This window comes from Equus quagga, chromosome 2, assembly GCF_021613505.1.
Source record: "Equus quagga isolate Etosha38 chromosome 2, UCLA_HA_Equagga_1.0, whole genome shotgun sequence".
Lineage (NCBI taxonomy): Eukaryota > Metazoa > Chordata > Mammalia > Perissodactyla > Equidae > Equus > Equus quagga.
In genome coordinates this window covers 1,595,082-1,620,431 of record NC_060268.1, presented here as the reverse complement: position 1 = coordinate 1,620,431, position 25,350 = coordinate 1,595,082, and the positions used below count along the sequence as shown (strand labels likewise).

The window sequence follows — 25,350 nt, the reverse complement described above, 5'->3', positions numbered from 1 at the left end:
TGTACCACGCTAAGTAAGATGTTAATAATAGGGGAAACTGGATGCAGGGTATATGGGAACTCTCTAAATGATCTTCTCAATTTTTCTGTAAATCTATGACTGTTCTACAAAATGAACTCTGTTGGAACACGCACACTCTTTTACCCAGCACGCCACTTCTGGGAATACACCTCGTATAAACAGAAGCACCATTGCTTAAAAATGTATGTACAAGGATATTTATTGCAGCATTGTTTGTGGAGGCAAAACATTGGAAACAATACAAATGTCCTTTGATAGAAGAGGATGGCTAGTAAACTGTGGCCCATTTAAACATGAAATATGAAATACTCTGCAGCTAGTAAAAAGAATGAAATTAATAGAGGTCTGTCTATTGACCCAATGACAGCGATGTATTGTTGAGTGAAGAGGTGAGCTGAGTAATTTTGTAAAAGTATATGGAAATAGAAGCTATGGAGTAATTTTATTAAAAATAGATGAAAATAGTATATTAAAATGTATTAAAAAATCACTCTATTTTCACATATTCATTTGTTACATATTATTATTTAAAACATACTGAGCCCTACTCTGTGCTGGACGTTAGTCTGAGCTTTGGGATTACAATATTTAACAAAGCTGACAAAAATCTCTGCTCTCAGGAAGCTCATACTGGACCATGTTGGATGGTGATAAGTTTTATGGAAAGAAAGAAAGTAGGTAGGGGGCATAGCGTGGTGGGGAGGTGTGACTTAAAACAGGGTGGTCAGGGGAGACCTCACTGAAAGGTGACAAATGAAGGGAGACCTGAGGAAGGGTCGTGAGGATTCCAGAAAAGTATTCCAGGCGGACGGCACTGCCGTTCCAAAGGCTCTTACGTGCGCTCCTGCCTGGGAAGTTTGTGGAACAGCAAGGAGGTCAGCGTTTCAGTGCCTCTGTGTCCTGCTTCCCAGCCTTTCTGCCAATGTTTTAATTTAACAGTCACTGCAGCAACCAGCTTTGAGTGGATGAAGCCCACAGCCCCCACCTCAGCTGCATCCATACCCTTTGCTTTCTGCCCAAGGAGGGATGTATGGGATGCTGGTGGGATGATTCTAACACTCCGGAGTTAACACCCCATGGGGGGACCATTGGCCAACGGGGACAGGCAGTGGTGGTGAATGCTCCCCTCTTCTGGTCCCTGGCTCCTCAGGGAACTGTTGCCCCTGCACTGGCTGGTCCTCCTTCCCCATCTCCCTCTCTCCTGTCCTCTGCTCCAGCTCCCTGGTATCACTTCCCCAAATCAGCAACTAACACACAGCCCCTTGTCTCAGACTTCACTTTGGGGGACGTGTACAAGTCAAGACAGGTAGTACCAGAAGTGGCCTTGCTGGCCTATCTTCGGAATGGGATCCTGGAACTGGATCAGTCCCCAGGCAGACCGCAACAGGCCCCCAGTGCTGGTGGGACATGGGCCAAGACGAAGCCCTGGGAATCGCAGCAACACAGTTACTAAGGCTTTCCTCCGCGGTGGCTGAGTGAGGCGCAGGTCGGCTCATGCGGCAGCAGCTGCGGTGCACGAGTAGGGTGGAGCAATGGTAATTACGGGGATTACTGAAGGAGCTGGCTTGTTAACACCTCTAGGTCATTGAAAAAAGAGAAGAGAAAATGACAGGTTCAGGTTAGCCACGAGTCGACCGGGAGTCAGAAGGCTCTGCGGCAGTCCTGAAAGAGGTTTCTCTCTCCGCAGACACCAGACAGACTGTGCAGAATCAGCCTCGGGACTTAGTTTTAAGGGCATCAGAGGGACAAGAGACACCAGGCCCAACCGCAACAGGTCTCACGCCAAAGTCAGGGCTCTGGTGAGAAAAGAGAGGGACATTAGGGGGAAGAGCCTGAGAATCTCAAATCCTCAAATTTCCTAGAACCCACCGGGCTGGAAGAAGCAGCTTCCGCCCTTTTGCCAAAGGTGAAACGCTTCCCCTCTCTCGGAGCCCCTGAAAAGACCTCACGAGGCAGGTGCTCCTTGGGAGGATGACGCGTGTCCTCTGGATTCTACCCACCTCCTCCCGGGACCCACAGCCCTGTAACCAGCATGGGCTGCAGCAGTGCCTGAGCAGGGCAATACGGTTCTTGCTCCAGGAGGAAACAACTTCACGCAAAGAATCCCAACAGCTGGCTCAGATGCACCAGCAGGAATCTCGAGGGGCTGGACCACGACAGTGGTGATGTGCAAGGCTGGATGCAGGAAAGTCACTGATGTGGGAGCACTGTCCCATGACTTGGGACTTAATTCCTGACAAGGACACCTGCAGGCAGACTTTAATATTGTTGTTGGCTTGGCTTTTTGAAGGCTGGGCTTCCAGTAGATAAGGTGGAGATGCTGGTACTGCCCTGGCAGAGTACTGAGGAAGAGGCCTGGGAGCTCAAAGAGGTGGAAACATTAGAATGGACCTATGACGTGGCACGGCAGAACCCACTACCTGATTATGTTTCCTTGGAGGCCCAGAGAACACACCCTCCTCTAAGCAGAAAGGAAGGCACAGGGAAGGAGTCACTGACATCTTGAGAACCTCATGGTGGCAGTCCTCTGCAGGCTGGGTGGACAGGATTGCCCTCTGTGGGCTGGAGAGGTCACCATAGAACTAGGCTCTCTGGTTCCAACAGCAGCAACAAGCTTCCAGGGGGCTGAGACCAGCTGCTGACAGTGGCAGGGTGTTCATAATTACCATCGTGGGAAGCAAGGCCAGACGTCTTATTTCCCACAAATCCATGCTGATGCACAGATGGGAACTCACTGTAGAGGCCTCACAGGTGAACTAGAAGGGCAGCTGGCAGGTGTGCTACTTGACTTGTATTCTCAGAAGGAGATACTGCGAGATGGCAAGCAGGTGATGTCAACTGTTAGAATGGAAACCAAAGTTCCTCACCCAGTTTCTAGATCTGTCAGTTTGTAGACCAAGTGCTGTTGATAGAGTCACCTTGCCAAAGAATCCTGGAATGCCACCACAAGCACTCCTTGATCCTTTCCCAAAGGGATCTGGGGCCATTTACCAGAGTAACTGGGGAAAGGGAAATAGACTTTTCAAGGGCTGTGGCTACAAGGCCTGAGCTAGCACTGCTATCTGGGGACCCACAATGTTATCATTGCCTTGTAATGCCTTGTAGTGGGCCCCATGGGTCCAGGGGTTCACTCCCAAGTACATAGTTAGACTGTATACACTTAGCAATCGGCCATCCCTCACATTGGTTCTGTGACCTGTGGAGTAAGAGCCAATATGGCAGAAAGGGCCAATGGAAGCCCTGAAATTGCGCAACCCCCAAAACACCCTGGCCAAAACAGTAAATCAGAAGCAGAACCACATCCCAGGAGTAACTTCAGAGATTAGCACCACCATCAAAGATTTAGAGGATGCAGAGTGGCATCCCCATCATACCCCACTCTGTTCACCTGGTAGCCCACTATATACTCAACCAAATCGTAGTTCCAATTGCAGCTGCTGGGCCGGAAGTCGCATCTTTCCTGGAACAGATCTAGTCTCTGGCACTTGATATGCAACTACTGATCGATGGATGAGTTCTCTCCAATCCCCATCAGCAGGAGGATCAGAGCAGTTCGCTTTCTGTGGAACGTACAGCAGTTCACATTCACTGTCTCGCCCAAGGCCCACGTTAACTCTCCTGCTCTTACAATATAGTCCTCAGGGACCTTGATTGTCTTGACATTCCACAGAACATCTTGCTGATCCACTGTACTCATGACAGCAGGCTAACTGGGCCTCCTGGTGAAGGGGAAATGGCAAGTCCTGTGGACACCCAATTAAGACACATGTGTGCCAAAGGATGGGAGAAAACCCTCTGGGGCATGGTCTGGGGGATGTCTAGGGTCCAGTGACCTGGGGTATGCTGAGACACCCCCTTTAGAGCAAGGACAAATTGTCGCACCTTATGTCCCCCATCACTGAAAAAGAGGCATTGTGCTTGGTGGGTCTCTTTCGGTTTTGGAGGCCGTGCATAGAGCCCCTGGGAACACTGCTTTGTCTGATTCACCGGGTGATCTGCCGGTCCTGAGTAGGACCCAAAGCAAGAGAGAACTTAATGGTAGGTCCAGGCCATCCTACGCTCAGGCCATCCAACACGGTATGTACAATCATGCTAGCGCTGTCCAGCTCCTGGTGTGTCACTAAGCCCTAGCAGAGTCTGGGCATCGGACTATGGGACATCATGTGACTCTGTGACCCAGAGCTGCCCACTGTGAACTGGGCAACAGAGATCCACTGTCATAAGACTGCACGATGCAGCAGCAACCCACCATTACGAAAACTATACATTTGGGATCAAGTAGATCCACAGGGAACAAGCAAGTTACAAAGGAAGTGGCCTGTTCACCCATGTCATCTGTTTTGCTGCACTGTTGCCTCTGCTTCAACTTGCAGATATGGTTGAACGAGAGTTTCCAAGCAATGGAGGAGAAAAACCTCAAGTCCAGCGCCCAGATGGACCAGCTCATTACGTTGGCACTAGTTGAGAATGGACTGCCACCATGCTAACCCCACTCAGCAGAGGGCTTGAAGGACGATGGTGAAGGCAAATCCTACTGAGCAGAGCTTCAAGCTGAGCACTTGATGGTTTACTTTGTGTGGAGGAAGAAAGGACCTGAGATGTGCATGGACCTGTGGGTAGTGGCAACTAGCTTGTCTAGTTGATTGAGTCTGGAAGGAGCCAGATTGAAAGATTACTTGGAGAAGAGGCATAAATTGTACTTGCGGGAGTGAGCACAGAGCTGGAGGACCTTTGGGCCTTGTATTAATGCCCACCAGAGAGCATCTGCCGCAGGGGAAGCACTGAGCAACCAGGCAGAGGATGTCTTCTCTGGTGGGTGTCAGCCTGCTCTGTCCTTGGCCACCCCAGTGCTTGTGCAACCTACCCATGAGGAGAGTGGCAGGGAGGGTGGCTATGCATGGCCCAGTAGCACTGGCTCCCTCTCTCCAAGGCTGATCTGGCTCCTGCTGCCACTGAGGACCCAACCTGCCAGTAGCAAAAACTGATGCTGAGGCCCTGATCTGCACTGGCCTTTAAGGAGCCCAGCATTTGTCCTTACTGGAACTGATACTACTTCTAGATATGGGCTTTGCCTTTCCTGCCTGCATCACAATCCCAGGGTTAGAGAATGCATGCTTCACTGGCATGAGAGTCCACACAACAGCAGACCAAGGGGCCCATTTTGCAGCAAAGGAGGCATGACAATCAGCATATGGCCAAGGATCCATGCGTTCTGCTATATGCCTCATCACCTGCAACCAGCCAGCCCAGCAGAATGATGGAATGTGCACCCCAGCCCTTTGGGAGCAAATGTACTGAACCAGCAGGCACCACGTGGTGCTGTGCTCCAGGAGCTAATCCGAGGGACCGGGGACCAGAGAGGAATCAGGACTACACTCCCTCATCACAGCTCCCAATGACCCACTTGTGGAAGTCATGCTTCCTTGCCCCGATATTCTCTCGAATGTGCAGAGCTTTATGTGTACGTGATTGGCCACTGGAAAAACCGAAATGCCCATTAATAAGTCCTCAGTTAAATAAACAATAGGACTTGATAGCATATTCAAATGATGAAATAGTATGCAGCTGGTAAAAAAAATAAGGCACATCTATGCGTGTTGACTTGAAAAGATGTCCAAGACATATTAAGTACAAAAAGGTAATTACGGAATAGTATATACAATATGATAGCATTTGCATCTGTTTTTAAAACAGAAATATATGTCCTGTACAAGCACAGAAGTCCTCTGGAGTGAAGCATGAGAGCCTGTGGCGGTTTGGGGGGATGAAGATGGAGAGTGGCGAGGAAGGGAGGTTTCCTTTCACTTTACGTCCTCCTGGACCTTCAGGCTTTTTTTTTTTCTTACATAAGCACATGTGACTTTATCATGCAAATGGTTTAAAAATGAGTTGCATAAGCTCTTCACTATGTTATAAAACCGAGATAAATATTTTGAAGTTAGTTCCAGACAGCTAGTTAATACATCAGTTTTTTTTGGGGGGGGGGCTGTTTTCATTATTAAAAAGGCTATTTGGATTATCACCACCATCTCCAGCTGAGAGGAAAATACCCTGCACCTTCTTGGTGCTGCTGAGGGATCACCTGTCAGCGCTCTCCTTTGGTAAAGGAAATGATCCCACATTTCTGCCAAATGCCAGGAACCCATGGCAGACACTCTGCTAGTGTTTTGTTTTGGGGGTGGCTAGCAAAGGCGGGGCGTGACGTACGGAAGGGAGGAGCTCTGAGAGAGCTGCGATCACAGGTGCAGAGGTTGGGGCCTGAGGGTTGTTTATGTGGGGTTTTCCGTAGACAACACGGATGCAGCAGAATGTGCCAGGCTGGTCCTCTGGCCAGAGACTGGGCTGAGGTCTCCTCTGGACTCCTCTCAAGACCCAGCACAGGCTAAGGATGCGCACAGCGGATGCTCAATCTGCTTTATCGACTAATAAAGTACTTGAAAAGTACTAGGAAAGAAGTAATAGTACAAATGTGATCAAAAGGAAAATTAACACTGACACAGCCAAAAATTAACCTAACAATGAACTGACAGCGACAAATCAAACTGTTTTTAAGGTGTGGTTGAAGCATCAGTTGGTTTAGAAACTCTTATCTTTCATATTCTAACAAAAAGAGAGATGGAGTTCAAAGATTTCCAACCAGGCAATTTTATCCAACAGCATTTTTACAACAGTGCTTTTAAAGTTAATAAGTAATAAAGAAGGCTAATAATTAGCAAGAAAATATGTCTGTTGAAAGCAAATTTGTGGCCTAAAACATCAGTCCTGCCAAATAAAAAGATAAACTAAAACATTAAAAACATTTAAAGTGAAAGACAGCAGGCCAGCCCCGTGGCCGAGTGGTTAAGTTCAAGCGCTCCGCCTTGGCGGCCCAGGGTTTCGCTGGTTCAGATCCTGGGCGCAGACATGGCACCGCTCGTCAGGCCATGCTGTGGCGGCATCCCACATGCCACAACTAGAAGGACCCACAACTAAAACATGCAACTATGTACTGGGGGGATTTGGGGAGAAAAAGCAGAAAAAAAAATTTTCCATTCCACATACAAAGTACCACCTTCCAGTGTGGACTGACTGTTTCATAATAACTATATAACACAGGTTGTCTACCTATAAATTTTACTTGCTGGAAATAAAAATAATTTAAGTGGCCAAAAAAGCAAAGGCATAATTACGTTTTTCACCAGTGTTCACTATAAAATCACGTACTCGGCCTCCTCCTGCTCTGTGGTATTTGATTTGCTGGAGCCTGGGCGTGTGGCAGGATGAGAGCAGGAGTGTTCAGGACGCTGACAGGTGGCAGTGTGTGCTTACTCCCCTTACAGACTCGGTGTCTTTAAGAAGGTCACGAGCCAGCCGGGCGATTGCTCCTGCTTTTGTTCTTGCAATATTTGTGTGGCAGCTTTATTACTTAGGAGTTCACGACACAGCAGGAATATACTCTTTCTAGATAAACACGTCGTGAGCTAGGTCAAAAAATCTCCTAATACACAAACAAAACAGTCTGTTACTATTTGCAGTTACTACATTATCTTGTAAAATACAACTAAACAGGTCTCCACTTGTAGAACAAATAGGCAGAGATCATGGGGGCATTTGTTTGGTTTCTGTCACTGTGGGCATCGCAAGGGAATGCCCTGCTTTGTGGTCCATGCTGGTGACAACCAGGTTCCCTAACTCCCAGCGTCTGTCCCTACACCAGTGATGCACGTTGCGGGGCCAGACCTGCCAGCCTCCAAAGAAAACTTCTGCATACGACGAAAGCCATGTGGCCCGAAGGCCCAGCCCAGACCCAGCGCGCCCAACACTGTCGGCAGATGGGTTTGCGTGGCCTGGATGGTGCTCAGCCTTCCCTTAAATTGCCTGTGCACGTTTTAAAGTTAGATCTTGTTCTCACTAAAAGGAACCAGGGCTCCTAGGAGAAACGGCTCATTCCAGAGAGCGGGCAGGATGAGCCCGGGACATTCTGTCATGCCGCACAGCAAAGAAACACTCAGGGAAGGACCAGGATCCGTCAGGACAAGGAGCTGGATCCAAGGAGCCCCGGATGGCCAGATGCAGGCAATTTGAGAATCAAAAAGAATGACAGCGACGGTTTGTAACAGGTTGAATTAAAAAAAAATCCACAAATTCACAGTGATACTAAAAAGCACGTGTATGGGGGGGATGGTGGTGAAGAAAAGTTCTTTTTTGTTTTTTTTTTTTTCAGAAAAATTATAAACAATGAATGTAGAAAGAATTGTTGAAAATCACAATTTTATAATAACTGTTATGATAACTTACTGAGGCAGGATCTTTGGGTGAAAGTTGTTGGGGAACAGGGAGTCACGCAATTGCAAAATATCACCCCTCAGATTACTTACTAATGATAAAGGGAAAATGTTTCTTTGCAATCGAGAAACATGGCAGACCCATCTTAACCAGGAGATTAGAACCAAGGGGACCAACTGTGGGGCAAACCGCCATCAGGTCCCTCCTGATGAGAAGCAGTGTGATGGACACGGCCTCACCCATGCAGCGTTCTCACTGAAGATGTCCAGCCTGCACCAAACGGTGTGGAAACAGCCAGACAATCTCTGTGGAGGCACATTCCGTGGGATGACTGGCCAGGACCCTCCTCAAATGCCAATGTCATGAACAACTAAAAGAAGAATTAAAACGTAGCACAGCTGTTTTAGAATAAAGGAGATTGAAGAGACGTGGCAACTAAATCCTATGTATGGCAACTGATTAGACCCTGGATTAAAAAATATAATTATACAGGGGCCAGCCCGGTGGCGCAGCGGTTAAGTTCGCACGTTGTGCTTCTCAGCAGCCCGGGGTTTGCTGGTTCGGATCCTGGGTGTGGACATGGCACCACTTGGCAAGCCATGCTGTGGTAGGCGTCCCACATATAAAGTAGAGGAAGCTGGGCACGGATGTTAGTTCAGGGCCAGGTTTCCTCAGCAAAAAGAGGAGGATTGGCAGTAGTTAGCTCAGAGCTAATCTTCCTCAAAAAATATATATATATATAATTATACACAGAGTTTTAATACACACGACTATTATTGGGACCATATGAGAAATTTGAGCACAGCCTGAACATGAGATAACAATATTGAGTCAATGTTAAAGTTCTGGAGTGTGGAAATCCTACTGTGGCTGCAGGAGAATGTCTTTGTTCTAAGAGAGTCATGCTGCTACTTGGGGAATGAGTCAGCCAAAAAAGTGTGTGAGTGCACATGCATGTGCATGTGTGTGACAGAAACAGAAAGGAAATAAAGCAGAATTCTAACTGACTAAACAATCTAGCGAAGAGCATGCAGGAATTCATTGTGTTATTCTCTCCACTTGTATATATTTTGAAAATTTTTTCAAAACAAAGCGTTGCGGGGAAAAAGCCAGGAGATTTTACATAAAACTTTAATTTCTGGCTTTTTAAAAAAAAGAAATGAAAATCTAAGACTCTGGGCTCGCAGTCTGTGGAGCTGAGCAGTGGTCGCCTACTTGACACACAACGTGGTCTGCAGGGCGCCCTAGTCCCCACCTCTCCATCTTGTCTCACACTCAGCCTGCTTCACTCACTTCTGGTATCAGTGTGATCCCCACAGACATTTGAGCTTGTAATCTCATATAAGCCACAACAGAGAATGCTGAATACGGCTAAAACAATTTACTAATTGGGCCGGCCCGGTGGCGCAGCAGTTAAGTTCACACGTTCTGCTTTGGCGGCCTGGGGTTCGCCAGTTTGGATCCTGGTGTGGACATGGCACTGCTCATCAAGCCATTCTGTGGCAGGTGTCTCACATATAAAGTAGAGGAAGATGGGCACGGATGTTAGCTCAGGGCCAGTCTTCCTCAGCAAAAAGAGGAGAATTGGCGGTAGATGCTAGCTCAGGGCTAATCTTCCTCAAAAAAACCCCCAAAAAACCCCAATTTACTAATCCATTTCAACAAGCCAATTACACAATTTGAAGAGAAGGGACTTAGAAATGGCACCAATTAGCAACAGCAGGACTAAATTCTTTAAGCTGTCACAGGATTTCCCACTGAGACTTTTATTGAGTTGGGAAATATTATCCAACTAATATGGGAGAAACATTCGTTCAACTAATACTGGGGGAGCAGAAGCCTTTACAAATTGTGAAAGCTCCAGTTAGATCCTAAAGCTGACTAGCATTCAGTGGGATGGGACCCTGGCTAACCGTCGCCTGGAATTCAGCTCTTAGTAAATGCTTTGGTGGCAGGGAACCTTGACCTCCCACAGGCCATTCCGTCGCTGGAGCAGTAACCTGCCAGCAGACTTTCTGGTCTGATATCTAAGGCAGTGATCGTCTCTGGGGAGACATGGGCCTCCCTTCCTTACCAGCACTGCATTCAAAGCCCACCTTTCTGCCTTTGCACTGTGCATCTCTCTCTCCTCTGCTATTGCTCTTTTTGACCCTCTACTTTCCTGTCCTCGCAGCCTCAAGGCTGCTGGACCACCATCAGATGGCTGGCCCAGGAGCACTCTGCTCCCTCAGCACAGTTGGTGAAGCAACGGCAAACAGAGACGTAAATCACCGCGATGCTCTGGGCCAGCTTCCAGGAGGCTCCCGAGCTCGCCCGAGGTCACCAACGGCTCTGAGCAGATCAGACAATGTGCTCCTAACTTGGCTCTGTCCCCATGCAGTCACACAGCCCCGGTTACTTAAAGTAAGTAGTTACTTAAAGTAATAGACGGTTACTTAAAGTAAGGAGATCATAGAAATAAAGGAGATGCTCTGAACATTTGGGAGGTTATTAGTATTCATGACTACAGTCAAATGACAGCAGGTTTCCAGCACATAGTCCACACTCAGCATTCTTACCTTCCCAATACCCTGTGGGCTTTTTTTTTTCCTATTTGTTCCCCAAAGGAGTCTTTTTGCACATTTTTTTTCCCAATCACCCCCCAGAGAAATTTTAATTCCACAAATCTACTGTATATCCATATGTACTATATGTATATCTGTGCTTTATACAATATAAAAGTTAGACACCCCGCCCCGGAACAATTTTCATCCCTTGGGGGTGGTCCCTTCCTCACTAAGGATGCATGCACTTTATTGTCATGTTTATAGTAAAGTTTTTAATGGACATTTTTCCCCCTTGCTCATTCGCACTGTCGTTGGTGGCAAACCATAACTTTTGCCTTCTAAAATGATCTGCAGGGTTCTGGAAGGAGAGTCAGGAAGAACTCCTATTCTAGTGAGAATGTGACCCACAGCCCAGGCCCCGCTGGAGGCAAGGCCGGGATAAATGCCGGGGACCAGCCACTGGGGAACTTCTGAGTGTGGGGTCTGGTGGAACATGGTGGTTCTGCTCTGTGGGTTTGGGGACTGATGGAACGCGGCTGCATTCCAGCTTCCTAACCAGGAGGCCACAGCAAATTATTAACCATGCCGAACCCACGTGTAAAACGGGAAACAATACCCACCTTCTAAAGTTGTTAGAAGCATAATCTGTGCATCCTAGGTAACGACGCCTGGCGCTTTGCCCAAGTCTGCTGGGCCACCAAATGGCAACATGTGATTCCTTCTCCTTGCCTGTCTCTCGGTTTTCTTATCTTCTAGAGGAAGGGTTGTCACAAACAATGTCCTAGCTGCTGCTTTTGGCCCATGACTGATCCATTCTAAGGCCCCCTGTACTGTCTGCCACACTGCCAAAGGTCTGCCAGGCACCTCATGATGGCAGCGTCCTGTCCTTCATCTCAACTCCTCCGGGAGCGTCTACTCTTCCCACCACTGCTGGTTGGAATCCTTTGCTTCCTTCCTCTTCTAATAGTTCTACCATTTTTATTCCCAGAGGGAAGGCTCAGCAGCCTCGAGGCTGGGGACCTTAGTAATACAATTATTCTGGGATGGTTGGCTCTTGTTAGTTTTGAACCACACAGTCCTCTTCTTGCTGGACACACAGATCTTCCCCAGGGGGCTGGGCTGGTTTCAAGCACAGTCACCTGCTTTATGCAGAAACAGTGCCCACCTGAACCAGAGGGCCTGCAATGACTTCAGCCTATCATGCCAGACTTCTTGATCTAAGGTGGCTTTCTTTCAGGGACCTTGCCCCGCTCCGTAATCTGGCTTCTGTCATGACCGCCGCACCTCCCATCCAAAATATCTTTATATGCTTGAACCCTGCTTATGGAAAGGGGTTGAATTCTCTCCTTTGGGCTCAGGTGTCTCGTGCAAATCAGAAGATGTCATACATCCTAGTGGAAGCAGTTCCTCATGCATAGCTTGGAGATGGCTGTGGGGGTCCTGTTACATAAGATTAAGGATCGTGTACGTGAAGAACCTAGCAACATTCCAAATAAAATAAGAGGGAGCCTAATCTCCTAGCTTGTCCACAAATAGGTCATTTATTATGCCGTTAGAGCTATTTCTGGTCATGCTCCAGGCTAGTAGCTCAAGGCCTTGGCTCGAGGAATTCCTTCCCTCCAATAACATCAAGTTTTCTCTCTACTGGATTGATACCAAGAATACAAACACTCTTCTTTCTCCCATATTAAAAACAACAGCTACAAAAACTCTTGACCCCACATCCTTCCAAGCGCCTCCTGCCCCATTTCTCGGTGTCCTTTTATAATAAAACTCCTCAAAAGAGTTGCCTATGTGACCGTCTCCACTTGGCCCTTCTCATCCTCATTTGAACAATCTCTGATGGAGCTTTCATTCCCACCGCTCCACCCAAACAGCTGTTGTCAAGATCTCAAATGACCCTCATATTTTCAGAGCCAATGGCTCATTCTAAATCTGTACTAATGGTGACCTTTGACACCAATAACTATTCCCTCATTCTTGAAACATTTTCTTCACCAAGCTTTTATGAACATTGCTCTTGGGGCTTTCCCACCCCGAGGATCAGCCCTTCCTGCCTCCTTGCTGGTTCCTCCTCGTCTTCCAGACCTCCCGACGCTGGAGCCCCAGGGCTCAGTCTTCCGTATTTGTCTCCCAGGGTGACCTCACCCAAGCTCACAGCCTTTGACACCACTGCTGTGCTGCTGTCTCCCAACTCTGCACCTCCAACCCGACTCTCCCCTCAGTGCCAGACTCGTAGTGCACTGAATCGCCACTTTACAGCCTCCTTGGGTTCGCATCTCAGACTTAACATATCCAACACAGAACTCCCGGTTTCCTTTCTCCCAAATTTGCACCTGGTCTCCCTGTCACAGTGAATGAGCTCTTCCTTCTTCCAGTTCCTCAAGTCGAGAACTTGGGAGTCATTCCTGATTCCTCAGCCAACCATCATATTGCGACATGCTCTTCTCTCAGAAAAGTCTTGAATCTGGCCACCTCCACCGCCACCACTCACACCAAACCCATCTCCTTACACCTGGATTAGCCTGACAGTCTCTAACTCACATTCCTGTTCCTGGAGCTGGAGCCACCAGCAGCTAGAGGAATCCTTCTAGTCACGCCAGGGCGCCCTCTGCTCAAAGCCTTCTGACGGCCCCACCTCATTCATAGGCCCTCACTTCGACTCCTTATCTTTAACTTCATCTCCTATGACTCTCGCTCTTGCTTACTCTGTGACGCACTCATCTGTCTGCTCCTCCTAGAACACAGGCCAGCACATGCCAGAACCCACCACTTGATCCTGCCCTGGGGCCTTTGTACTGACCGTTTTCTCTGCCTGGAATGCCTTTCCCCTGAAGCTGCATGAGTCACCCCTTCTCATTTCTTCTGGTCTCTCTTGTAATATCATTCATCAGAAAGGCTTTTCCTCACCACCCTGTATAGGAAAGCAAGCCCCTCCAGCACCCTCCGCCCCTTATCCTGCTTTATTTTTCACCACTTGACATGTAATTATTTGTCTACTGGCAGTCTCTCCTTACTTGTGAGGACATGGGCCGAGAACAGTGCCGGGCACACGGCAAGAGTTCTGCCAAAACTTGCCGAATGAGCACGTGTCAGCTCTGACACACAGGTGTCTCAGCAACCACACTGACTGAAATACTGAATTCTTTCTTTTTTTGTTTTGCAATGGAAAGTGAGTTTGAGAAAGGGTAGGACAGTTTCTTTGAGTTCAGCTACTGCAGTATAATTTTACTACTGGCACCAGAACGGCACCTAATTTGTTCCTAACATGGAGTATGAGCTGACGGATTTTAACTGGAGCAACTATTTATTTTTTTAAAAGCCTAATTACGTAACCTGGAAAAAATAAGATTCACAATTAAAACATTGAAGGGTTGACTGCAGTAGGACCTTTGGGTAAGGAGTGAATTATATTTAGTTTATTAGTACAAATAGTGAATTTATGTCATAAAAAAGTATCACACTTTTTCCAAAAGGCATGAAATACTACTGTTTGAAAACTGTTTCAAATTTTCAGAAAAAATGTTTTCTGAAAATATTAGCAAAATAGGTTTCTTGATAATAATTATCATACAAACATTTACCAACGGACGGTTGCATCTTCATACACGCTTTCACATCAAGAACGGGAGCTCCACAGGTGTGCTGCCCTGGACGTTACACAGCTGGCGCCTGGACAACTCACCCCCCCGATCCTATCCGCCTGAGAGGAAACAACTGGGATTTTTAAAGGAGTCCATTAGCAACCACTGGGAGTTGCTTCAAATTGTTAAATAAACAGTTTAAAAAGCATATACACACGGAATTCTCTGAGGATGGATACAGGCCAAATTCTATTATAACATAAAATTCAGGGGACCACTCTGTTCTTCTGTGGTACTAGTATTTCGTGGTATCAGACACAGATCCTGTAAGCAGAACATCACCGGATCTGGGGAACCTTTTTGTGCCCAGACATAGTACTAACTTTCACGCACAAAACAAATGATGTCACCATTTTCATCAATGGATAGTGAAATGAGAAAAATAAGGGCAATGATACACACACACACCAGAGAAACGTACATATATGGATATTATTTATAGTTGTCAACTACTCTCAGGAAGACTGTGCTTTTTTCTAAAATTGTGTCTTTCTTAGTTTGTAAAAAATATTAAAATGTCCTTTCTTTTACGAAGTGATGGTGATAGTAGTCGGTAGTTGGTTTTTTAAAATGCTGGTAGCCCTACCCTAATCTGCAAAAAAAAAGAAGTTTTTTTGGGAAATTTTACTGGTCCATGAAACCCGAAAGTCTGCAAACGACAACTTTCTAATGTGAAAACCATCTTGGCTGGCTTTCTTCTTTCCAGGAGAAAGTGGAACTCCTTAGCCGGGCATTCAGGCCATCTACCCTGGTCTTCATCTGCCTTTCCTGCTTTCCCTATTGTAACAGGAGGAGTCCGGGGTCAGACCCAGCCTGTCGCACTGCTGGGGCCAAGGGCACTGAGGTACCTTCAGCCTCAGTCCTCCTAGTTCCTGGTGGCTGACCTTTGCAGGGGTCATTAAAACCGCAGCTGTGTGAGGAGAGTGCAAGGAAAAAACACCCAACTAGGAACTCAAACTCACTGAGCCCCTGAGCTACAACCCCCCTGGGGTTCACACGGACCTGCAGTTGCGTCCCTCTTCCCATGGGCACTGGAGCGCTGGCTTGGATTCCGGCTCCGATGGGGCCTAAAACACTTGCCTGGACTTCACCGGTTTCCTTGTCTCAACATGTCCCCGGGAGTCAGGCTCCAAACCCTGGGCCAGCTGGGGCCAAGGTGCAGCTATGCGCTAACCATCACTTATTGCAAGGCCAGACCTATCTTTCAGGAAACTCCTCGCACCCCCTCCTACTGGACCCAGGCTTCCCTTCCTTCCCTCTCTCCCTGGCCTGCGGGAGCCCAGCAGGGACCTTGACCAAGACTTTGGGGTTATCTCCCGAGTCCTCTCAATATGCTGCTTCCCATTTGTGCGCCTTTTCCCAGAAGGGACCATCTGCCCTGACTGCCTTCTCTCGCGTTCCATGCCTCCCGAAACTTTGCAAAGTTGAGTCCAAATGTGCCTCCAAACGCTTTATTCAGAGGGTTCTTGCCTGGCATGGGGACAAGGTGAACAACCCAGGCCCTGCCCATTAGGCACCCAGTCTGTTGGGAGTGAGGGCCGAGGGGAAATTCACCTGACTTCCCTTCCAGAAGTTAAGGCGTCTGAAAGACAGAGTGTATAACTTCGTATAAACATTGTTTTAGGCACAATGGGGCTCCACAAATATTTACTGAAGAAACAAATGCCGAAAATATGACTTCATTTAACAAACCCTCAATTCATTAATTCAGCAAATATTTAACTACTCATTTTGTGTGAGGAATATTACAGAATTCTGGAAAGTTAGGGCTTAAAGGGACAGACGGTACCGAGAGTCTAGGGCGAACACCTCCTAGAGATGGGGGGTCTGCCTGTGTGCACTCATCTCTGGAGACTGGGGTGCTGTGTGCTCTGGAGTCAGGCTCCTGTGACCACAACTCGACCCTTTACAGCACATCCACATTCACTTATTCCAGAGAACACATCTGAGTTCCCTGTTGATTGGCAACACCTACCCTTCCTAAGAGCTTATCTTGTTCATGTTCTTTTTAATCCAACAATAACATTTACTGGAGCCTGCTACATGCCAAGCAGTTGACCCAGAGATACAGGGGCGAGGTGCCCATCCGGGAGGAACTCAGTTAATTCAGGGAGCTGCACCTGGAAACACCGCATCGCTGAAGGCTGGGGGAGGCAGAGAGAGGTGTCCACAGGCCACCTTCAGAATCAGGGCCAGACTGCCTCTCTGCTAGGAACAGACTGTCTTTTCTTTGGAATAAATGAACCCCTGAAGTACAGTTACCGCCTTCTCCTCTCGGGAAAGCCAGAGAAAGGGAAAATGCCCATCAGCCCAGGAGCAACCCTGAGAACTGACCCTGTGAGGACTGGGGAGGGTAGAGGGGCCAGGTCACGGGGTGGGCCAAGACTGCTGGTCGCGCCCTTTTGGGGGCAAGGGCTTGGAAGCGTCTTCTCACAACAGGTGAGAGCTTGCTGGTATAAAGAACAGGGAAAGGGGTCCTGTGATCTGCCCATTTAATTTACCCAAAGCCTGCTGCTTCCCACTCAGGGTCCTCATCCAGAGATAACCCCACACACGCGATTCCTGGGGAAAAGAAGACTCCTCGAGAGGCTGGGAGGTGGGAGAAGCAAGAGGGAGAGAGACCCCATGAGCCCCACCCCTCCCAGCGGGGTGCTCTTCCCGGACACTTGGTCACACGGTTAGCTGCACATGGAGGCCCTCACCATCTGAAACCAAGGTCACCCCCACTGCGTTCATGGCATGGCACACTCTGCCTTGCGATTGGGGTTTCATCTTCACAGAAATTCAGAAAAGAAGCCTCTTCCCATTACAGGAAAAAATGCTTTCAGCTTGTAACAAACAACTGTCCCCACCCCATATCAAGGTCTCCTAGGGTTGACTAATGAACGGTTTTAAAGTGATCATTTCACTTCTTTAAGAAGAATCCTTCTTCTAGAGACAGGACACTATGATGCTCAGCAGTAGATAAACGTGAGGTGTAGTGAAAACCTGTCAGCTTCCTCGCAGTTTGAAAACAGGCGCATGACTAATTCTCTTAAGGGACAGAGAATATCAGCCGAAGATGACCTAGAGTTTAAATGTCATGAATGCTAGCTGACTCGTCAGGAATGCTAGCAGACTCCAGCTGCAGAAGTTCCCTACTATCAAAGTCCATGGCTCCCGAAGAACCAGATCTACAGGTCACACGGGGAAGCAGCTATGGGGAAGAGAAATGAAATATCCCACAGCATCTCTGAAAGTGAACACACCTTCCTTCCGGCACTGACGTCTCTAGTTCATTATATAACTGGCCACTTGTGCACAGTTGTCCCATTTGTGTCACTGAGGACGAAATCCGTGCAGGAAGGAGATGTAACCACAGGTCAAGGCACTTATTTAATATAGCACGACTCACTGTGATTTTCTAGTCCCTGAAAATTCACTGTAAAGAATCCATTACCTTGAGCATGCGGATTTCTCGAAGGGCGATTTTCTTTATGACAGGGTCATCTTCTGATTCCAGAAACCTCTTGATGGCCACAATCTGACCCGTGTCCCTGTTTCTGCATTTGAAAACCACTCCATAGGATCCTTCGCCAATTTTCCCAATTTTTTCATACTTCTCCATCACAGAGGAATAAATCTTCTTAAAATGGATCCTCACATAGTTTGAAAATGTCGCCTATAAAATATTGGCGTGAACGGAGCCTAGAGGAGACCGGGAACACCTGTTGCAGGCTCAGGGCTCCCCCGCGTCCTCCAGGCCTCGGCTCGAGACCCAGGACGCCAGCCCCGGGCGGCGCCCTCCTCGCCCAGTTCAATCGCGTTCCAGACCAGCGAGTTAAAATGTAACCGCGTCCTGCAGCGCACGGAGGTGTAAGGCGATCCGTCTTCCAACGTCGTAGTTCACCCGATCCGCTGCAGGACTGCCAAGGCCCAGGGCTTCCCCGGTTCCCATTTTGGGTCTCATTTCCCTCCGGCAGGAGGACGCCCGGGCTCCCCGGGGCGGGGGAGGGGAGTAGGGGGAGGGGGAGAGAGGAGTGGGGAGGGAGGGGGGAAGAGGGGAAAGGAGGGGGGGAAGGGGGGACTAGGAGGGGGGAGAATGAGTGGGGAGGGGAGGGAAGGGGGAGCGGGGCCCGCGGGGCGCAGGTGCACCTGCCGCTCGGGGCTCTGGGACGGGACCTCTCTGCCGCCGCCCCCGCCTCCGCCGGCCCCGCAGCCCCGCCCCGGCCTCCAGGCCGGCCGCCCGCCCACCCGGGAAGCCCCTCGGCTGGCGTCCGCGGGAGGGGGCGTCGGAGCAGCTGCGGCGGGGCCGCAGGGAGGACCGCGCTCGCCCCGCCCCCAGGAGGTCTGCGCCGGCCGCCGGATACGCCCCGCGTTCTCGGCTCCACAGGGCAGCTTCTGTGTCTGTCCTGGTCAGCGCGGTAGCCTCCAGTCAACGAAGGAGTGAATGAGGAATGAATGAATGAGAGAAGGGAGCTGGGCAAAGACGAAGAGGAAGGCATCAAGACTGAGATGGGTTAAAGTCACACGTTCCTCCTCTAGCTCTGGGCTGGGGGGGCCTTCCCGCCCTGTTGTAGGTTCCTTATTCCCACCCTTCTCCCAAGACTCCTGCTCTCTCAGGCCTGAGCACAGTGGGGAGGTTAAAGGACCTGGGGAAATCGTGAAATGAGGGCATTTGCCACTGGGCAGACTCCCGCAACTTTATCATTCATCCCATTCCGTCTGCCCAGCACTGAGGCCGGTGTTTGCCCTGAGAGCAATACCTGAGGAGAGAAGTGAACATTCTCTCTGTGAAACAGGGACCAATCCAGTGCCAAGCAGCATGGCCCTAAGTGTAAATCTGGATAGGGCCTAGGAAGGAGCTGGGAGCTGGGAGGAGCGGGATTGGTGCCCCTTGAAAATACAGTAGCACATAGATGGGGTCCAGGGGTGGGCCAGAGGTGACCTGTGAACCTCCCAGAAATTGTTTGCAAATGGCAACCACTCATGTGTTTTCTGTCTCTGTAGTTTTGCCTTTTCCAGAATGTCATATAGGTGGAATTATACATTATGTGGCCTTTTGAGGCTAAGCTTCTTTCACTTAACGTAATGCATTTGAGATTCATCTGCGTTGTTGGCATTTATCAGTAGTTCATTCCTTTTTATTACTGAGTAATATTCCACTGTATGAATAAACCATAGTTTGTTCATTCATTCCCAGTTGAAGAACATTTGAGTTGTTTCCAGTTTTGCTGATTATAAACCAAGCCACTGTAAACATGCATACATGGTCTTTCTGGTGAACATATGTTTTCATCTCTCTTAGGAAAGTAATACTTACAGGGATACTGCTGGGTCGTATGGCCAGGATGTGTTATTGTAAGTAACTGCCAATATATTCTCCAATGTTTACCATTTTACATTCCTACCAGCAATCTTCCAGTTACTCTGCACCTTTTCCAGCACTTTGCATTCAGTTCTTTTGATTTTAGCCATTTTGATAGATGGATAATTGCCTCTTGTGGTTATATTTTTTTTATTTTTATTTTTTCTTAAAGATTGGCCCTGAGCTAACGTCTATTGCCAGTCTTCTTTTTTTTTCTTTTTCTTCTCCTCCCCAAAGCCCCCTGGTACATAGCTGTATATTTCTAGTTGTAGGTCCTTCTAGTTCTGCTATGTGGGATGCTGCCTCAGCCTGGCCTGACAAGCAGACTAGGTCTGATGCGCCCAGGACTGGAACCAGCAAAACCCTGGGCCGCCCAAGTGGAGCACATGGACTTAACCATTCGGCCATGGGCAGGCCCTCTTGTGGTTTTAATTTGCATTTCCCAGATGACTAATGTTGAACAGTTTTTCATATGCTTATTTGCCACCCGGATGTTTTCTCACTTATAAGATCTAGATGGTTTTTGTAAATTCCTTGGGGTTTTCTATGTACACAATCATGCCATCTGCAAACAGGGACAGTTTTAGTTCTTCCTAACTGGTGTGTCTTTGTGCTTTTTCTCATACTGCAGTGTGCTATCAGACAGGAGTGGTGAGAGCAGACATCTTTATCACTGGTCTGAGAAAGGAAGCATTCGGGCTTGCACCACTAGGTAGGACGCTGGCTAGATCGCTGTAGATGCTGTGGTGGGCAGCCTCTAGGACGGCCCTTACGATCCCTGCCTCCTGGGATTCACGCCCTTAAGTGTAGGCTTGACCTAGTGACTTGTTTCTAAGGAACAACATGGCAAAAGTAATGGAATATCGCTGCTGATATCATGTTACAAAGAGACTGTGATTACCACCTTGGGTCCTCTCTTGTACTCGCTTGCTCACTTCCTCTGAGGGAATCCAGATGCCATGTTGTGAGCCGCCCTATGGCGAGGACTGAGGAGGCCAAGAGCCAAGAAGAACTTGGGCAAACAGTCCCATATTCTGTAAGGAGCTGAATCCTGCCAACAACCATGTAGTGAGCTTGGAAGTAGATCTCTCCACATCGCCCCCGCTCCAGTGAGCCTTCAAATGAGACTGTAGCCCCAACTGTCAACACAAGTTCAATCTTGTGAGAGACTTGATTCAGACGCACCTAGCTAAGTCATGCTTGGATTCCCAACCTCCAGAAACTGTGAGATAATAAATATTTGATGTTTGTGTTTTGGGGTTACTTGTTATGCAGCAATAGAACTAACACAGAAGCCCTTCATTAGACTGAGAAAGTTCTCTTTAATTCCAACTGCTGAGAGGTGTTTTTTAAAAACAATGAATGGATGTTGAATTTTGTCAAGTGCTTTTCTCTATCTATTGAGATTATCTTAGATTTTTCTTATTTAGTCTGTTGGTCTACTGAATTACATAGATTGATTTGAAAATGATGAACCAACCTTGCATTCCTGGGCTAAAACCAACTTGGTTATGATGTTCTATCATTTTGACACATTACTGGAGTTGATTAGTAATATTTTATTGAGGATTTTTACATTAATGTTTCTGAGAGATATTGATCTATAGTTTTCTTGTAATGTCTTGGTCTAGTTTTGGTATCAGGGTAATGCTGATCTCAGGAAATGAGTTAAGAAGTGTTTCCTTCTCTTCTATTTTCTGGAGAAGTTTACATTAAATTGGTATTATCTGTTCCTTAAATGTTTGGTAGAATTTGCCAGTAAAGCCACCTGAGCTTGGAGTTTTCGTTGTTTAACTGTTTTTAATTAAAAATTCTATTTCTTTAGTAAAATACAGGACTATTAGAATATCTATTTCTTCTTAAGTGAGCTTTGGGAGTTTGTGTCTTCCAAGGAATTTGTCTATTTCACCTACATATTTAAGTTTATGGGCATAAAGTTTTTTATATATAATATTACCTTATGACCCTTTTAATGTCTATAGAGTACATGGTGGTGTTCCTTATGTCATTCTTGATTGTTAGTAGTTTAAGTTTTTTTTCCTTCTTTTTCCTTATCAGTTTGACTAAGGCTTACAAGTTTTATTGGTTTTTTTTAAAAGAAACAGCTTTGATTTAATTGATTTCCTCTGTAGTTTTTCTGTTTTTCAATTTCATTGATTTCACCCCTTTATTGTTTTCTTCCTTCTGCTTGCTTTACTTTTAGCTGTTTTTCTAGTTTTTCAAGATGGAAGCTTAGACCATTAATTTTAGATCTTTCTTCTTTTCTAATATAAGCCTTTAATACCATAAATTTTCCTCTAAACACCACTTTAAATGCATACCAGAAATCTTAGTATGTTGTATTTTCATTGCCATTCAACTCAAAATATTTTCTAATTTCCCTTGTGACTTCCAATTTGAGCCATGGGTTATTTTAAAGTGTGTTGTTTAATTTCCAACTATTTGGGGATTTTCCAGATATCTTTCTGTTCTCGATTTCTAGTTTAATTCCATTGTGTTCAGAGAAATCCTTTTGTATGATTTAAATTCTTTCAAATGTTTTGAGATTTGTTTTATGGCTCAGAACATGGTGTATGTTGGTGCATGTTTCTTTTCGAAAATTCAAAAAATTTATTTTTAAATGAGGTGGGGAAGTCAACGTGAATTTCTCCAGAGCTACCTTGTCTGGAGTTCATACCAGGCTAAAGTGAGTCTGGAAAATTAACTTTATGGACTCCTCGAGGTTCAGTACCCAGGGAGGCTGGCACTGGGCCAGGCGCAGTGGTGCTTGGAGTAGGGACGAGCGTACAGTTGTGCACGACTAAGGGGCAGTGACCCAGAAAGCCAGCGTGACTTGCAGCTGCATTAGTTGTTTTGTTTGGAGGAAGTTGGAGCAAAATATTTGAGAAGAACTTTGAAGGGGAGGCAAACACCTGATGCCACCATTTAGCACCAAACAGAGAAGATGCTGTGGCCTCTGTCCTGTCAAATCACAGGCAGTCCTTTCAGTGGCAGGACTGCAATTGCTTTTGATATCAAAGAATTGTAACTTCTGGAAAGTATAGTTTTTGGGAAGCTGAGGCATGGTCTGATCCATGGACTTTTCTTCTCAAGCCAGTGCAAAGAGCAGTGAAACAGCATGAGGATTCTCCACGTGTGGCAATCTTTTCTTTTCAGCTCTGCATAATTAGAATGCTTCAGTGTCCTTGGATAACACAAGCAGTCCCGTGGGACGTTAATCATTGAAGGCAGCAATAAACACTCAGTATAGTAACACGTGGTAGGAAAAAGAGCCTGGATTTGGAGCCGAAGACAGGGTTTCTACCTTCTGACTGGTGTTTGATCTCGTGCGAGATAATTACTATTGCCTAAACAACAATGGCTGTGTACCTAGTGCCTACTTCGTCGCAGGCATCATGCTGAGAACATTTTATACACAAGCCTCACAACAACCCTAGGAGATGGGCACCACTCCTCTCCTGCAGTTTCAGCTGAGGACAGTGTGTTTTAGACTGGGTCGGTCACTTGTCCGGGGACACGAAGCTCGGGAGCTGTGAGGCGGGGAGTGGAGCGCGGGCAGGCAGACTCTAGGACCTTTGCTCCTGACTGTTTCGCTCATACTCCCTAACGCACAGGGTGGTTGTCAGGATTTCTGAGTTGACCCGAAGCACTTATAACACACAATGTAGCTCCCTCCTTTGTTCACGCTGCAATGAGCCTTGTCATTATGCGTCCTTCCCACAGTAGCTCAGCAACTTCTGTGTGAGCAAACTCCCCCCAGGGTGGGCAGAATACTAATACCTCATCCAGTGCTGAGCCCAGGGGCAAGGCTTCAGGGTCCCCCCTGCCGTTCCCCAATTATATTGTTATTCTGTCTCATGTGAATTTAATTCATAGTCTGGCCAGAAGGACCTAGAGTGGGTAGAGGAAATGTCTTCCTCCCCTACAGAGGAAAATATGGGGTCATTGTTCCTTATCCTTAAGAAAGAAAGAAATACCTATTATGTAGTAAAAGAAGCTTTATTAAAGGATGCACAGGGTTGTGGGATCCTGAAGAAGACTTTGGAACTGGGCTTTACGGAATTTCAGTGGTATCCACTGTGGGTTTTAAGGATACATAAAGTGAGAAATAATTTTACACTGGAAAGCTGGATAATGTCGGTGCTTTAACAGAGAATTTATGTGTCAAGTGGCTGGGCGCTCTGGCAGGTGCTCAGTGACCAATACACATCACTGGATTCTGTGTGTCTTCTCACCATCACGAGATAATCACAGTGAAGAAACTAATCCAGGAAGATTTAGATTTGAGAAACATTACCAGGATGAAGTCATATACCCCAAATTAAATGTGGTATTTAGAGCATGCTAAATCTTACACTTACCAAAATCACTGAGGAAAGAACTTGTGGTTGAAGATCATAATGATTTAATGAACTAGTTCACTCACATGTGGTGAGTGGTTGTTTTTTAAGCTTCACCAAGTGGTGGTTTATAACTATACACGACATCTGTTGCTTTTTCCAGCCCACCATCCATTTCTCCTTGTTAAAAGCCCAACACCCATTCCTTCTGCTTTGGGTTTCTGTCTCAGTGGGACCATCACTCAAGGTACCTCACCCTCCGTGGCCAAGGGCTAACCAAGCCTAGGCCACGTGGATCCTCTTCCCCAGGAACCTGAGTCTTGCATGACAGTGCAGTGCAGAAGGCTTTTGGAGTGGTTTCCTCCTAGGGCCCAGAGACTGTCTGCTGGCTCCTTCCCGTTCCTAGGTCTTCTCCAAGCCCAGTTCTTTAGCTTTTTCTTTAATCCATGACAATCAAAGAGCCATCAAAGAACCCTGATACAGGAGCTTAACTGCCAATAATGTTTATTTCAGATACATTTTCTCTGCCTGGAATGCCCTTTGCTCCTATCTTTACATTTCCAAATACTTTGTATGTTTCTTTTAGAGATGTGGACTGGTTTAATGGTTTTCTTAGATGTTTGCGCTACATTTGATAGGTTTTGATTTAAGCAGTCATAAAAGGACCGTCTGAATTCAGACAGACAGACGGATGTGGGATGCATCCCAGCTTTCCAACTAAACGTGTGTGGGGCAGTTGTAGACATCAGATCTCCCTTTGGGAGGGACCTGCTGTGGGAAATGCATTAGCCTTCAGCATTTGCCTCCACCCTGGCCAGGCTCTCCCCAGGCTGCTCCCAGCTGATGACCGACTGAGTTCTGGATGGTTTGAGAGCGGAGTCATTGCTTATCAATGTGGGACTCCTCCAGTGGGCAGTCTCTGCTCTGGGGCTCCCCATTTACCTGCCAAGATGTTCTCAGAGCTGCAGTGTGAGGCTCGACCAAGTCCCATCCCTCCCCTTCTCGTTTCACAGGTGTCACATCTGTGCTGTCTCCCTGCTCACTCCTGCTCACTTCCTCTTCTTCTTCACACAGCTGTTTCCCAAAATGGATCTCCTGCACTTCACTTCCATCTGATGTTTGCTTCTAGAGAACCCAGTCCGTGACAATGACTGACCGCTGGTCTTCTCATTTATAAAATAGGAACC

The 25,350-nt window shown here is 47.2% G+C and overlaps 1 protein-coding gene across 1 annotated transcript in view; it reads right to left on the bottom strand.

Annotated features, from left to right (window-relative positions):
- Positions 1-19,445, bottom strand: part of CDKL1 (cyclin dependent kinase like 1) — a 56,868-nt gene extending 37,423 nt beyond the window's left edge. Inside the window, exon 1 of the mRNA XM_046655374.1 lies at positions 17,916-19,445. Within this exon, the coding sequence (XP_046511330.1) occupies positions 17,916-18,083 (168 nt within the window). The 5' untranslated portion in view covers positions 18,084-19,445. The remainder of the gene's footprint in view (positions 1-17,915) is intronic.
- Positions 19,446-25,350: the final 5,905 nt, after the last annotated feature.